The 16,006-nt window shown below is 39.8% G+C and overlaps 1 protein-coding gene across 1 annotated transcript in view; it reads right to left on the bottom strand.

The window, feature by feature from the left end:
- Positions 1-501: 501 nt before the first annotated feature.
- The window catches only part of LOC140314775 (Na(+)/H(+) exchange regulatory cofactor NHE-RF3-like), a 33,159-nt gene continuing 17,654 nt past the window's right edge, over positions 502-16,006 (bottom strand). Inside the window, exons 4-10 of the mRNA XM_072393132.1 lie at positions 11,810-11,881; positions 8,004-8,136; positions 7,248-7,384; positions 6,953-7,160; positions 6,336-6,532; positions 6,092-6,259; positions 502-758 (exon numbers count right to left, since the gene is read on the bottom strand). Of these exons, the coding sequence (XP_072249233.1) occupies positions 6,125-6,259; positions 6,336-6,532; positions 6,953-7,160; positions 7,248-7,384; positions 8,004-8,136; positions 11,810-11,881 (882 nt within the window). The 3' untranslated portion in view covers positions 502-758; positions 6,092-6,124. The remainder of the gene's footprint in view (positions 759-6,091; positions 6,260-6,335; positions 6,533-6,952; positions 7,161-7,247; positions 7,385-8,003; positions 8,137-11,809; positions 11,882-16,006) is intronic.

The following is a 16,006-nucleotide window of genomic DNA, read 5'->3' as shown; positions in this document are numbered from 1 at the left end:
GTAGCCAGAGTTCTGATGAGATCTAACAGGAGAGATCATATTTCTCCAGTTTTAGCTTCTCTTTTTTGGCTCCCTGTTGAATTCAGAATAGAATTTAAGATTCTTCTCCTCACATATAAAGCTCTCAATGACCAGGCTCCATCATATCTTAAATATCTCATTGTTAGATATTTTCCCAACAGAGCACTTCTGGCCAAAACAACTTTGCTGATTGTTAGGACAGGATTTTAAACATTAGACTAATTACGAGACTTTGACATTTGCATCATCTTGATAGAAAAGCCTATCTAAGAAATCAGATCCCTTAGGGTGTTAGCATGTTTTGCATAACACCCCCACTCCCATTCTTGAAAGCAATAAAGTACACTTATTCAAAAATGTTGAAATTTTTTTCCATCTTTTACTTTTCAAGATCAGTTCATCTTATTATAATGAAAGGTTTATAACAAGTATTTTCACACATTGATAATTTTACAGCTGTAAACTAAGAAGAAAAAAATCAGAATCAAAGTGGAACTTTGGCAAATAAAGCTCTATAGATTTGAAGGACTGTTCTTGACACAGAAGACAGTTATACAGTAACGATTTTAGAAACAATTTAATGGGAACAGAGCAAACATTAACTTCAGTCTCCAGCCTGATCCATATCTGCTGTGCAATCATTACTTTCTTCAAACCTGAGTTCCTAAGATCCTGCTTCTCCTGTTTTGGTCACTTCTTTTCCATCACAAGAAAACACCATTGGTTCTCTCTGACAGCTATGAAAAAAAAAAAAAAAAACAAGAAATGATGATAAGGTCATCTTTAGTTCAGTTAAGGTAATCAAAACATAAAGCATAGGATAAAAAGGACATAACTTTGTCTTCTACAGAACTGATAATATGAAAATATGCTGACTGCCGCAGTCACACTCATCCATTTGTCACAAATATAAAGTAATACTACTCCATACCTATACTTTAGGAGCAGGAAGTGCTGCTGTCAGACCCCCCCCCCCTTCACTTTCGATTGCATTGGAATAAAACTGTTCAGCATAAAATTTCGTAAGAGAATTCAATACAATCTTTAGGTGCAGGTTGTGCTATTCTCAGTATATGTGTAATGCTTTTCGGAAGTATGTGCCTTGAAAAGTTAAATTAAAGTAATTACCCAAACTAACTCTCTTTGAATGTGTTTGAGAAGAAGACATCTATCCTGAGGATTCAATGATGAAAAAAAAGACAAGCCCATGCTGCAGATATGGGGAGTTGTAAAGGTGGAATCAGGTATCACTGTCAGGAATATGTTGAAGGAAGGGTACAACTGTTGACTTTCAGAAGTTCAGCTTAAAATCGCATAAATAAACATGTTAATCTGCGGTCACTAAAATGGGGGGTGTAGGAAGGTTACCTCTGAGGTAACAAAAGCACATCAAATGTCACTAAATGTAAATTTAGTTATCAACATTGCCGTATACTATAAATCACACTTTTTTCCACAGTTTGGCTGGTCCTGCGACTTATTTATCAAAATATATATCATTTAACATGTTTTTAAATGTTAATTCATACTGACTGACATGAACCAAGGAGTAAACATTGCTATCTACAGCCACAAGAGGACACTCTAGGCCACAAAAAATAAAATCCTATTCTGCAGATTATAAACTGCACGTAGTAAAATATGCAGCCCGAAAACAGTAATCGAGCAGCAGAAAGAAAGTTTGGAGTGAGTGACGGACTAGCGAAAACCAGAGGTTAATCTTACTGTGATGAAAAAAACAAAGAAAGCTAATCACGGGCTGAAAGCAAGATGGCCAGAGCTGGAGGAACGAGTCCACAGGTGGGTGGTTGAAGAACGTCTTGCCGGGAGAGGCTCACCAACGGTGCAGTTACGTCTCCACGCCCTGGTACTTGCCAAGTATAGGAATATAAATGACTTTGCAGGCGTGCCTTGTGTGTTACCGCTTCATGCAACGCAACCACCTCTCTATCAGAGCACGGACAACGGTGTGTCAGAAACTGCCAGCAGACTTCCAAGCCAAGGTTGACCGTTCCAAGAGTACATTGAAAAGCAGGTAACTGAACACGTGGTCACCGGATCATATTACCAACATGGACGAGGTCCCCCTCACGTTTGACATCCCCATGGGTCGAAGTGTCGCAGAGAAATTTTGTGAAATAAATTTCTAAATAAATGCGACTTATAGTTCAATGCGACTTGTATATGGGTTTTTTCTCTTCATGACACATTTTTTGACTGATGCGACATACTCCGAAGCGACTTATAGTCCGGGAAATATCAAAAATTTATGCCAATATATTAACCTAAATTATGCACCGAAATTCTAAAGGATTGTCTGAATTCACCTATAGCTAAAGATGGGAGTCGAAAATGAAGAGCTTCACAAATATGACAGAAAGAATGTCTATGTACTTTCTGCGTGAACACAGTTTTAGTAATAAGTCTGCATACACCGATCAGCCATGACAGTCCTGACCACCCACCAAATACAGCGCAAGTCCTTCTCATGTCACCAAAAGAGCTCTAACCAGTGAGGCCATAGACATACATAATCTAAAGGTGTCCTGGACATACTGAGACACAAGCAATATCCACTGGGCCCTGTGGGCAGTGGATGGGGTCTTAGTGGGTGGGGTTTGCTTCCCACAGATGTCATCAGATTGGTTTAGAGGCCAGCTGAAAACCTCAGACTTTGTTGTGTTCTTTGAGCCATTCCTACTTTATTTTTACAGGGTCCACTGCTGTCCTGTTAGGGAAGGCTGAGGTGTAACAGGTCTGCACAAATGTTTATGTATGTGGTAAGTGTTCCATCCATCCATCATCTGCCGCTTCTCCGGGGATCGGGTCGTGGGGGTAGCAGCTTGAGCAGAGAAACCCAGACGTCCCCGGCCACTTCCTCCAGCTCTTCTGGGGGACCCTGAGGCGTTCCCAGCCCAGCCGAGAGACATAGTCTCTCCAACGTGTCCTGGGTCTTCCCCAGGGTCACCTCCCAGTGTTGAATCATGTAAATGCATGACTATTGCATGTTAACAAGACGAGCTGTGTCTCTCATTTCAGTTGTGGTTAAAGTGGTTTGAATTTTATGGGTGATTGGTGTATGCTTTGTGTCTCTGGCTCCACTTGCATTTGCACTACTCACTATGGATGGGAATGAGAACCAGTTCTCGAAGAGAGCCGGCTCCCAGTAGTTTGATTCTGTGAAATTGTTAATGCGCCTGCCTAATGATCCCATTTATAAGTTCTGCTAACATCTGACGCATTTGCGCGATGACTACATGTGCACGCTTCGTCTTTGGCTCAGAATGTTTCCAACATGGCGTTGAGGCAGAAGCGCTCCTAAGTTTTGTTGTATTTTACCAAAAAGGACAATACTAGGGCTAGTTGCAACACGTGCAGAGCATTGATCACATCAAAGGGGGGAAATACATCCAACATGCTGAAACATTTGACCATACAGCAAGCAATTACTTTTCACAAATGTCAAGTCTTTGACACGCTGCTAAGCAATAGGGGAACTCTCGTGGGGGAGCTTGTGGCACCACGTCTTTTGTCTCAAAAGTCCTAGGTAACACAGGGCGCTCAAGTCTCAAACATTGAGCGTAACAGTCACGCTTTTTGGTCTTTTGTCACACACTGCCGACATACATTGTATGTCTCACGCTGAAAGAAAATAATATAAATTTCTCTGGCGCACTACTATCACTATGGAAACGACAGAAAACAACCACATCACCCATGAGTCTCAGAAGAGCAGTTATAAATAACAACAACACTAATAATAATATTATTATTGAAACACCCCCATTCCTGCGACCCATCCAATCAGTCTGCCCAATCACTCTTGCCTGCATTCAAAACTTAACGTAAAACTTCCAGGTCCTTTTCATTGTAATAATGTTAGCGACATACTGTATGAATAATTTCCATCTGTTATAAACATTTAGTTGACGAGAAGTGCAAGAGTGAGGCAGGCTCCTGCATAATTGTGGCAACCCCTTTCATCGAGGCAGGATATAACAGGATGAGAATTGATAAGTACTATCAATAATGGAACCGGAATTGCTAAATTCTTAACAATTCCCATCCCTACTCCTCATGGTGAGGGTGCTCTACAGCATTCTCCTCACTAAGGTGAAAATATACATACATTGTGACTTTTTTATTAGTATACACAGGATGTTTGTTATTATCAACCCCGCTACTGGTGAGTGTTGGAAACAGACAGTGATTCCAACTAAAAAGAAGTCGGAGCTCTGGAAAATGGCTGTTGACTTTTGTTGTCTCCATTAACATTATGCTGTGCCCCTTAACACTGTATTTTTGGGAGAATGTTTCAACATCAAACTCTTAACACTCACACAATTATCAAAACATACGAGGATAGAATTATATTATTTAAACTGTTTCTCTTTTAATTTGAAAATAATACTTTGAATTCCAATTATCTCTCAGGTAGACTTTGCAAGACTGCACCTCTAACTGATTTTATGGATTTACCTTCACAAACACCATTTTTGAGCATAAGGTGGTCCATAAGTATACCTGGCAGGAAGCTGAGGAACTCCTCAATCCGGCTAGTATGTCCTCCATTGAGGAGGCAGAGTCCTGGAGGAAGACCCATCCATCACCTTGGCAGAAGTTGCTGAGGTTGTTAAAAATAATTCCCATTTTTAAGTAAGAGGACTGGAGAGTGTGTTCCAACTACGAGGGTATCACACTACTCAGCCTCCCCAGGAAAGTTTACTCCAAGATGATTAGATTAGATTTCCCTTTATTGTCCCACAATGGGGAAATTCACAAGATTCACAAGTTGGAGAGAAGCTTACGACCGATTGTTGAACCTCGGATTCAGGAGGTGGTCTTCGCCCAGGTCATGGAACAGAGGACCAGATCTTTACCAACTCAGAGTTACTGAGGGGATCATGGGAGTTTGACCAACCAGTCACATGTGTTTTCTAGACTTGGAAAAGGCTTACGACAGTATTCCCCAAGGGATTCTGTAGGGGGGGCCGAGGGAGTATGGGGTACCGGAGCTGCTTTTACAAGTTATCCAGTCCAAAGCAAGAGCTGTATCTGCATTCTTGACATTAAGTCAAACTCATTTAAAGTGCATGTTGGACTCCGCCAGGGCTGCCCTTTGTTACCGATCCTGTTTGTTATCTTCATTGATAGGATCTCGAGGGGTGGCGAGTGATTTGGTTCTGTTGGCTTCTTCAAGCCACGATGTTCAGCGTGCACTAGAGCAGTTGAAGTGTGAAACGGCTGGGATGAAAGTCAGGTCTTCCAAATCTAGGGCCATGGTTCTCAACTGAAAAAAAGCTGGAATGCTCTCTCCGAGTCAGGGATCAGTTTCTGCCTCAGGCAGAGGAGTTTAAGTATCTTGGGATCCTGTTTATGAGTGATGGCAGATTGGAGCAAGAGATGGACAGTAGGATTGGGGCTTTGTCAGCTGTAATGAGGGCGCTGATCCAGTTTGTTGTGGTAAAGAGGGAACTGAGCCGGAAGGCAAAGCTTTCAATTTACTGTTCCATCTTTGTTCCTACACTCACTAGATCTGAGCGGTGACCGAAAAGACGAGGTCGCGGTTACAAGTGGCTGAAATGGGTTTCCTTCGAAGGGTAGCTGGGCTCAGCCTTAGAGATAGGGTGAGGTGCTCGGCCATTCGGAAAGAGTTCAGAGTAGAGCCACTGCTCCTCTGCATTGAAAGGAGTCAGCTGAGGTGGTTAATCTGGTTAGGATGTCTCCTGATCGCCTCCCTTTGGAGGTTTTTCGGTCACATCCAACTGGGAGAAGGTCCCAGGGATGGGAGGGATTACATATCACTTTTTGGCCAGGAACGCCTCTGGATCTCTCAGGAGGAGAGGAGGAGGACAATGCAAAGCGTAAGACAATGGATGGATGGATTTCTCTCACTGTTTTAGGAGCAATAATTGATATTTACAAAGCAGACCCAAACCTTTTACATAAGACAAAACTAAACTTGTTCGTAGAGTTCTGTTTTTGTACATTCTTTTCCATCTGTCTCTTAGTTGAGACTAGACATGGCATATCTGTTTGGCTTTGGGACACAATGAATAGTAGGACAAACCTGTGAAATTGAGGCTCCTGAGTGATCAAGGATTCAAACCGAGTGGCAGACAGAGCCTTTCTCCTCCCTGTCCCGACCAGACTTTGTAGTTTTTCCTGGAGAAGATTCCCTCTGCCTCTTAATACAGTGCTGAGAACACTCTTCATTGAACAGTGGGGAAATGCCCAACTGCAGAACAGAAAGCAGTTAAGGTATACATCCTTAGACATTATTTCCATAAATGTACTGAAATGACTGTACTTGCCTCTCTGTAATAGTTTCTTCCTTGCATAGATATGGAGGTGAGGGTAACTTTATCACCACTGTTTTTAATCTTTTTGACAATGTCCTCATGCTCCATGGACTCAACGCATTCATCATTCACAGCTAGCAGCAGATCTCCATCCGTCATCCCTGCTCCCTCTGCTGCACTCCCTGCATCCACTTCCCTCAGTAGATGAGCTAGGTCAAAGCAAGTTTTGGCAGGGAAGAAAAGGCATTCACTTAGACCTGTGATCTGAACGTTTTTCATAGACTCTAACTCTCACTGTGTTATGTGTGTTAAGTGTTATGTATAGCAGTTAGGGTCAGGGTTTATTTAAGTTGTTTATTCAGATGCAATGTTTGTGTGTAATAGATGAAATGTAGCTACTGCGCTATATTTAGTTTAACTCTGATTTACAGACAAAAATTTGCAAGATTCATGTGAAAATTGTGTTATTAGGAAAGTTATAGGAAACTTGCACTGTTTTCGCCAGTAAGTAGTAAAGTAGCATTTTTTATATTAAATTGAATTTTAGTTCAATAAAATGGTTAGTTAACTCTGTTATGTGAGTCTGAATGTTTCTTTGCATAATTTCCATATTTCCGTGTTTCTCTCACCTATTTTTTGTGGGCCCTCCACCCTCTCTTGTCTCAGCAGGAAGCCGTACCCATCACTTCTTTTAACCAAATGTATGGTTTTGGCAATGTAGGGAAGGTTGATGCTATCTGCCACAACAGGTAGGATGGGCATCTTCCTCCTGATATAGCGGGACTCACTGTCACTGTCAATCACTAGCACTGTCAGTGAGTCCTGACTCTTCCTCACCTGACAAGCAAACACACTGAAAATCTCACACATTTTTCAGTCTAACAAAGAACATGTCAGATTTTACTCAGGAAAGTACAGTCATACAATTCTGCTGAGAGCTGTGTGCGTGAGCGTTGACACTGAGATTCCATTGATCCAGATCAGTATATCTCCATTGCAGACACCAGCTTTTTCTGCTGTACCATCATCTACTGTCCTCACAAAGTACTTGCCCTTCTGACCTGGTGACATACCAACACTGTTAACAAGATTATAATTATTTATATCTGTATGCTGCAATATAAAACAGCCTCACTCAATCAAAATAAGTTTACAGAGAATGACACTGTTACATACTATTTCAGTTATACACTAATAAAAAAACTTAGAATATCTGGCAGCCATTTACAATAATATATAGAACAAGTCAGGAAAATAAAGTCATAGAGCTGTAAATTATAGTGTTATACAGTTTGTGTTTCTGTCTGTCTTTTCTGGAGAGTATAAATGCATCCATTATTTTTTCAGTACAGCACAAGGCTTGTAAAGAAATAGTCCAACATTTGTGGATTTAAAATGTTTTCTCTCAGTACAAAACTGAAGTAAGGACATGTTTACCTACTCTGTTTATCCATGTTCCTAATCACTGTGTCTAAATTTTAAGGTTAATTTAAGATTTGGGCCATTTTAGTTATGCTATTTCAATAAACCAGAAGTTAACCACACTACTTAAATAGAAGAAAAGGAATTCAAAATGGTAATAAGAAACATAGAAAATACCTTGTACATGTCTATTGTTCTCATAAGAGCTATAAATTTGCAAGTATTACTGTGTCAAATGATGACACCAGTGAAAGGTACCATTCACTGAGAGGGTGGTCATGCCAAAGCCATGCTCAGGGTGTTTGCTGATGTAACACAGTCTTGGCCTGGACCAGTGCTCTCCTTTGGAGGCTTTGACAAGCAACTGCAGGTCCAAACCCATAGACAGTGCCTGGAAAAGACAACACCATGATTAAGGTCATGGAATAATTAATTTTATCAACATCACAGTGGAATAATCATAACCCATGTGGAACTATAACTTTACACAGCTGTTTTTTATACTTTGGGGAAATCAAGCTTGTTATACCGAGAACCCTTCTCAAACATAACATAACATTATGTTAAGATGATAAATTGAAGGTATTTATTTGTGCTGTTTGACAATTCCCTTTTGCTACTTCTAGACTGACAAACAGTACATTCTTGAGAAAAATACATATTAGAATTCTTACTGAGACATGCATAACCTGTTTGTACATTAATTTGATAAAACCACTGACAGGTTATGTTTTTTTATCTGCAGGAAACATTGGGCCTCATGCAAGAACCACTTGTACAAACAGATTTGTTCTTAAATTGTGCATACAAGTGATTTAAGAGAACTTGCGCATTCACCAATTCTTTCGTATTTTGAGTTTTCTTTCGGGTACGAACAGAATTTACAAGTGATCAGACCTGTCTTAAAATAGTCCATTATACCCCATAATTATGCTGACATTATTCTGTAATAATGTACCTTTATTTCTATGCGAGTATTCAAGTTAAACTGTATATTTACGGCCTCTTTACATTGTGATTTATCATAACTCATACAGTACTATGTGTTGTGTGTTTCAGATACCTGTTTTGTATTGGTTCAGCCAGAAGGACTGCAGTGTGATAATACCTTCATTTCTATGTGAGTATTCAAGTTAAACTAGAATACTATGCTCCTAACACAACATCTAGTCATCAGTGCTATTGCTATAATTTGGATGGTATTGTATCATGAGCCACAATCTAAGTATTGTGACACTCATGCCAGGTGTTATTGTTGTTGAGTTTCCACACACCGATTGCTTTGGGTCGGGTTTAGTCAAAGTCCTGGGCCGTTTTTTAGTCGTAATCCGTCCCCAGATTCCAATTCACCAGATGTGGGACAAATGTGGTACAATGCCAATGCATCAATATATAAATATATAAACATCTCTATTCTGCCCCTTAACTTGTAACATTACTATACTATGCCATCTGGTTGATGTATTAAAAATAACAAACTGCAAATAAAAACTTAACAAATATATCATATTTAAATGCAACTTTCCCAAGTTCTCTCACGTAAGAAAACATAGTTAGCATGGAGCTTTCATATCATTTTACAGTGACTCTCAAGTTAACACACCTGATAGTGTACAATTACACAGAATAGACAGTCAGGACTACAATTGTTCTTTCAATTATCATGCTAGTCTGTGTCGTTTCACGTCGTATTCACCTCTGTGTGAAACAGAAAAATGACTCAAGCAAACTTCACACAAAACTTTACCAGACTCGCCTTGCGCTGCAGGGTAGATATTTCCCTGTCTTTGTTGTAGCTACATTTTCTTTTCTTAGTAGTACGAGTCGTGCTTTCCTTCCTTCCCGACCATATTTCGTGCTGCATGCCGGTACCGTTCTGACCTGATTTGTATTGATTTTTGCTCGTGTACTCGTGGGCGCGCCCTTAACTTGCGTCCGCATTCCCGTTTGATTGACATGATCAAACAGCTCGCTCCGCCGCCTGATGACAGCCGTCACTGCTTTCTCCACACAGTCATTTGATAAATGCCAGCAGGGCTCTCAACTCTCCCGCAATGAGCGTGCGACACAAGCGTTTCAACAAGTTCTCACCCTCACACGCCACACATGGTATTTTTCACTCTGAAAAAAAAGGACAATATAAATTTCTCTATCGCTATGGAAACGGCAGGAAGCGACAGGAACCCATGAGTCTGAGCAGCTGAGCAACACTAACAACACTAATAATAATATAAGTAATGAATTACCTGTCTGAATGTGGGTGCCATACACCACCCATATTCAGTGGAGGCCATTAACTGTCAATATGCTGAATTCAAGTCCATAGTGAAGCAAAAACTTAAACAAGGGTCAATCAGCACATTCTCAGATATGATGACTGCAGCACTTAGATGTGAGGAGCTAAAGGAGATCTCACAGTTTATGGATATCTGTGCTACATTTCAAGCATCCTGTGCAGATTGTGAAAGAGGTTTTAGCTTAATGAATAACATCAAAACAGCATCCAGAAATCGACTTGAAGTGGCACATTTGGAGCAGCTGAAAGCTGCACATAAAGTCCAACCAAGAAGCAGCGGGGCCATCAATCTGGACAAAGTCTACAACCAATGGAGAAGTGAGAAGGACAGAATGCAAAAATAAGGTGAAATTTAAGTCCCCGATCAGATTTGTGCTAATTCTTGTGTCATTTATTAAGAATTTTCATTATTGATATTAGTCATCATTATTAAGTGCTGTTACTCGATAGTGAGTAGTAGAAATGCTAATAAAAACGGTGTAATTAAATATTTTATAGACAAAGAGTTACAGGAATTTACACATGATTGTGCAACAGCACACATCTCTGTGCAAAATGTAAATGTTTTAATGTGAAAAAAATCTCTGAAAATTTGATCTCTGAAAGGTGTACATGTCTGTATTCTTCCAGAATAGGACCCTCCCTCTGGCATACAACATACTACACAGCTGATGAAAAACAAGATCCAGCCAACAGAATGTACTGCTCACGATATTGTGCAGGCATTCACTCAGTTTTACTCCAAGCATGGACTGGATTTCAAGAGAATGGTTATGTTGAGTTACACAGTCACAGAGTTGCTGAAAAACAAAATTGCTTTTTCATTGTAAGTGTGCCAAATCATTTATATTAAGAGTAATTTAATGCAAATTACTGCTTTAATTTGATCATTTTAATAAGCCATGTAACTTATTATGTCAGGTTTTGGACAGGTGTGATACTGGCGTGGCCACAGTGTGCATGTGTGATGTTGCTCAGGCACATGGAAAATGAGAGGGAACATTGGTGGCATTCATCATTTACTCAGGTCGTTTACACACTTTTCCAAAGTTAAGAGCGTTTGTTGAATCTGATGTGACGTGTTCGTACGAGACCTTCATATCAAAAAAGTGAGAGAAATTTAGAAGAAGAAATACGAAAATGTTCTTGCATGCATTGTGGCATAAGACAGTTTAAGGACCATTATATTAAACCAGTCATTGTAGGAAGCTGGCTCTCATGTTTTAAACCATCAACTTTTGGTTATTGTAGCATAGGGCATATATTTTTAAAAAATGTAATAGGCTTAAATCATGGAATCAGTAGAAAAATACATTATTACAGGCATTTTGAGAACACAGCAGCAGAATATGTAAATTTGCCAATGGGATGCAGTAATGGAATATGAATGATGTATACCATTCTAATATCACATGCTAGTTGAAAACTACTACTTGGATGTACCATTTGCAAAAGTCAAAATTTGACAATTTGACTTAGCTTAACAGCAAGACTTAACATACCAGCATGAATTGCCTCAAGAAAACAGCAGTGTCATACCAATACTTGACAGTGACCCAGTAATAGTATTTGTCCAATAACAATTATGGCTGCATTCCATCAAGGTCAATCTAACTACATATAAATTAGGTATGCTAGCTTACTGGCACGACAAACAGGTACTTATTCCTAACCAACATCACTGGTTCCACTTCAAGCAGCAGCAAGACATTATGAAACTTTCAATGTAAATTTGTGATGGTGAAGAATGTTAATTTTTATACAGTACCTGTTCATACTCATTTTGTCTCAGCACCAGGAGAAACAGACATAAGCCGCATGACTGGATTTTCCTCACAACCTGTAAGGCAGTAAAAGAGACAAAGAATTGCATATAATTCAGTAATTGTTTTCTTGTTGTTTTTTTTTAAACTTAGTTATATTATGTGTATATAGTCCAAAACTATATGGAAACCAATTGTGACCATAATGATAGTCGTCTTTGCAAACTGAATTCCAGATAATCAACTTTTTTAACAAAAAACTGAAGCATGATCATTTTCATTAAGCTAATCCCTTAGGTATGTCATTATTGATTTACAATCTTCCTTTGTGAGCTAATCTGTTAATAACTCCACGGACCTGTCCAGTCAAAATAGTTTTACATTCTGAGATTAAGAAATCTAAACAGCGATCTAGAGCCAAAACACACAGACAGAGGAATTCAAAGGCAGAGTGAATATTGATGTATCTCATACAGTATTTTGAGTGAAGGTGCAATAAACAGCCACAGTATTATGAAATTTCGTACTCTACTAATTACCAGAGGTTTCTAGTTCGTTCCATCACACCTAAAAAAAAAATTGAATTAGAGAATAATGTTCATATTGTAGGCTGTCTTTAATACATTAACAGGGTTCCTGCGGGGTCTTAAAAAGTCTTAAAAGCATTGAATTTATGAATTTGGAAATAATGCCTTAAAAAGACTTGAAAATGTCTTGAAATTTTATATATGGGTCTTAAAACTTGTGCAATATGTAACTTCTCCGTACTGCATTCTCCTCAAAAGTTTAGTTTGTCAACCACTATTATTTTGATTAAATGACGTATCCTAAATAAAGAGTGGTGGAACCAATAATTGAGAATGCTACTGTTCCGGGTCTGAACACGTCACTTTGCGACAGCACGGGCCACCACACAGACACGGACCACAAGCCACATGCCAGGCAGAGGCGCAACACAAGAAGTTTGTTTTTAACGTTTGTTAAGGCCATCAGTGCTTTAAGCACACAGGTGAACCGAATTAAATCAGAGGTCTGTGCCACCATAGAGAACCGCATCACAGAAGTTTCTGCTACCATCAGGGGCGAGATTTCATCACTAAATGTCCAACATGTCCAAAGGTCTATTTCGGAGTTGAGAGGCATGTCGGTGGTGCACGAGGCCGCTCTGAAAGAGCTAGAAGAATGCGCATCAACCCACTCTGACATGCTTTCCACACTGCAATCCACAGTGGATAATCTGACAACGAAAGTTAAGCACCTGAATGAAAAATGTGAGGACCTCGAGGAGGAACAATATCAGGATTATAGGAATACCGGAGGGAAAAGAAGGACCACGGCCCAGAGAGTTCATCGCGCATCTCCTGGCCGAAGCGCTATCTCTGCTGGAGCAGCCGCTGATTGACCGGGCACACAGGATAAACCGCCAAAAGCCGAAACCCGAAGACCCCCCGCGACCCTTCATCCTAAGGCTGCATTATTACCATGTTCTCGAGGAAATACTACGCAAGGCCACAGAAAATAATAACCTGGAATACCAGGGGCGGAAAATATTAATATTTCCGGATTTCCCCCCTTCTGTGGTCAAGAAGAGAGCTGCATTCACTAAAGTTAGAGGAATGTTACGAGGAAGATCGGACGTCAGGTACGGACTGATCTACCCGGCCAGATTGATGGTGACGCACGGAGGAGTGAAAATGTCCTTCACCGACCCGAAGGAAGCTCAAGATTACGCGGAGAAACACTTTGGACAGCCACAATAGACATCGGCAGTGAAATGGATACACCGGGCTGCCCGACTGAGTGGGTAGCGAGCTGCATACATTCATATCCCAGAACGGAGGGCATCGAGAGGACGCTGACCGCCGGTGAGACGTCACCGATGTGGTGAACTTTTTGTTTACTTTTTTTTCACTCTCTTGTCCCGCTCTTGCCTCTTTGCCCCTCACTTGTTTGTTCATCCAAAGAGTGGTAGCCCATCTTTCTGAATGGCATAATATGTTCTGTACAGGTGAACCGCCCCAGTAATTATGCATACTGGTTTAATTCCCCAGAATCTACGTTGGGACTGTGTTACACCTGAATTGTCTTCATACTACAATGAAAACGTTTTTGTTATTTTCAAATCTAAGAAATTTGACGAGCTATCTATTTTGAGAAGTTAGAGTTACTTAAGTTAACAAAGGTTAACAGTAACAGCTCAGGGAAGTAAGTTTTTGGTTAGAGTCTTATTATTTTGTATTTATTTTTTATTTTATCATTATTCTTATTACTTTTTGTAACACTTCCCGAAGTATTCTCGCGCTATACCTTTTGTTTGGTACTGGCTAGAAATGTCTTTGTTTTTTGTCTGCTCAGTTTGTTCTAGGGGGTTTAAGGGAGTTTATGGGAAGGGAGAGGGAGGGATGGGATCTAACCGTCTAGCTATTGTAAAATCACAACTTGAAGGTGGACTAATTGAATCAGATTTTTACTCTGCCTCTGTCTGATATGTCAACACAAGATGATCTGAATACAAGAGAGAGGAGAGGTCTAACTTTAGCCAGCTGGAATGTGCGTGGACTTAACAACCCGGTAAAAAGAGGTAAAGTCTTTGCCCGTCTTAAATCATTGACACCAGACCTGATATTCCTACAAGAAACTCATTTGAAAAAGGACTCTCATATTAGATTAAGGTGTAAATGGATTAATAATATTTACCACTTATCTTTCAATGCTAAAGCGAGAGGTACGGCGATCGTGGTAAGGAAAGGCATTACTTTCATCCACAGAGACACAATATCTGATAAGGAAGGTCGCTTTTTGATTGTAACTGGGGAAATATATTCTACGCCTCTGACCTTGGTGAACTTGTATGCTCCGAACATAGACAATCCATCTTTCTTTCAGAAGGTGATGTCTCTTATACCAGGTTTGTCCCAAACTAATTTAGTTATTGCAGGGGACTTCAATTGCGTGTTAGATCCGTATTTGGATAGGTCTTCCGCTCGTAGAATAGAGAAAAGCAATTCAAGTGTCTTTCTTAATACATTTATCAATAATAATAATTTGTCTGACATTTGGAGAGTCGGTAATCCGTCCGGAAGGGACTACTCCTTTTACTCTGCAAGGCATAACTCATACAGCAGAATAGATTATATTCTCATAGATGCTAAACTGATGCCATATGCCATGAATGCGAAATACCACAATATTCTGATCTCCGACCAATGCCCCCTCACGTGCACTTTGAATATTTTAAACATGTCGAAGCCGCAGACGAACTGGAGACTAAACCCTCTTTTATTAACCGAAAAAGAGTTTTGTGATTATCTAAAAGCTCAGATATCCCTCTATTTTGACACTAATGATAATTCAGAAACAACCCCTTCTTCTCTCTGGGAGGAATTTAAAGCTTTTCTTAGAGGCTCTATTATTTCATTTGAAGCATTCAGAAGGAAAAAGAACAAAGCCAGGTTGCTTGAACTTGACAACCAAATTGATCTTCTAGATAAAGAGAATGCCCAGACTCCTTCCAGTGACTTACATAAAAAAATTTCAGCTTTAAAATATGAATATAATAAGATACTCTCGGCAAGGATTAGTAAGGCATTTTTGTATACCAAACAGAAATATTTCGAGTTTAATGACAAGCCACATAGACTCTTAGCCCGACAGCTCAGAAAACAGGAAAACGATCGCACAATACATAAAATTAAAGCTGACAACGATGAGACTCTGATTAAACCTAAAGACATTAACGATCGATTTCTTCAATTTTATAAAAATTTGTACACTTCCAAAATTGATGCAGACTATATCGCTATGCAGAACTTCTTAGATAAATGTAATCTCACTCAACTTGATGAACATGAGTCAGCTCAGCTGAACTCTGAAATTTCTATCGAAGAAGTAAAAAAAGCCATCACTTCACTTAAAAGCAACAAAGCCCCAGGCCCTGATGGCCTTCCAGGTGAGCTGTATAAAAAATTTAACGAAACTCTCTGTCCTTATCTATATAAGGTGTTTACTCAAGCTCACACTGATGGTGTCCTACCTCCTACCTTAACAGAAGCAGTCATTACAGTGATTCACAAAAAGGGTAAGGACCCAGAAGAGGTAGGCTCTTTTCGTCCCATTTCCCTATTAAACCAAGATGGGAAATTATTTTCTAAAATTTTAGCAAATAGATTAAGCCCCTTCTTAGAGAAATTAGTGCATCCAGA

This window comes from Leuresthes tenuis, unplaced genomic scaffold (genome assembly GCF_036924035.1).
Source record: "Leuresthes tenuis unplaced genomic scaffold, fLeuTen1.0.hap1 SCAF_9, whole genome shotgun sequence".
NCBI lineage: Eukaryota > Metazoa > Chordata > Actinopteri > Atheriniformes > Atherinopsidae > Leuresthes > Leuresthes tenuis.
The sequence above is the reverse complement of the archived record's forward strand: the minus strand, read 5'-3'. Positions and strand labels throughout refer to the sequence as shown.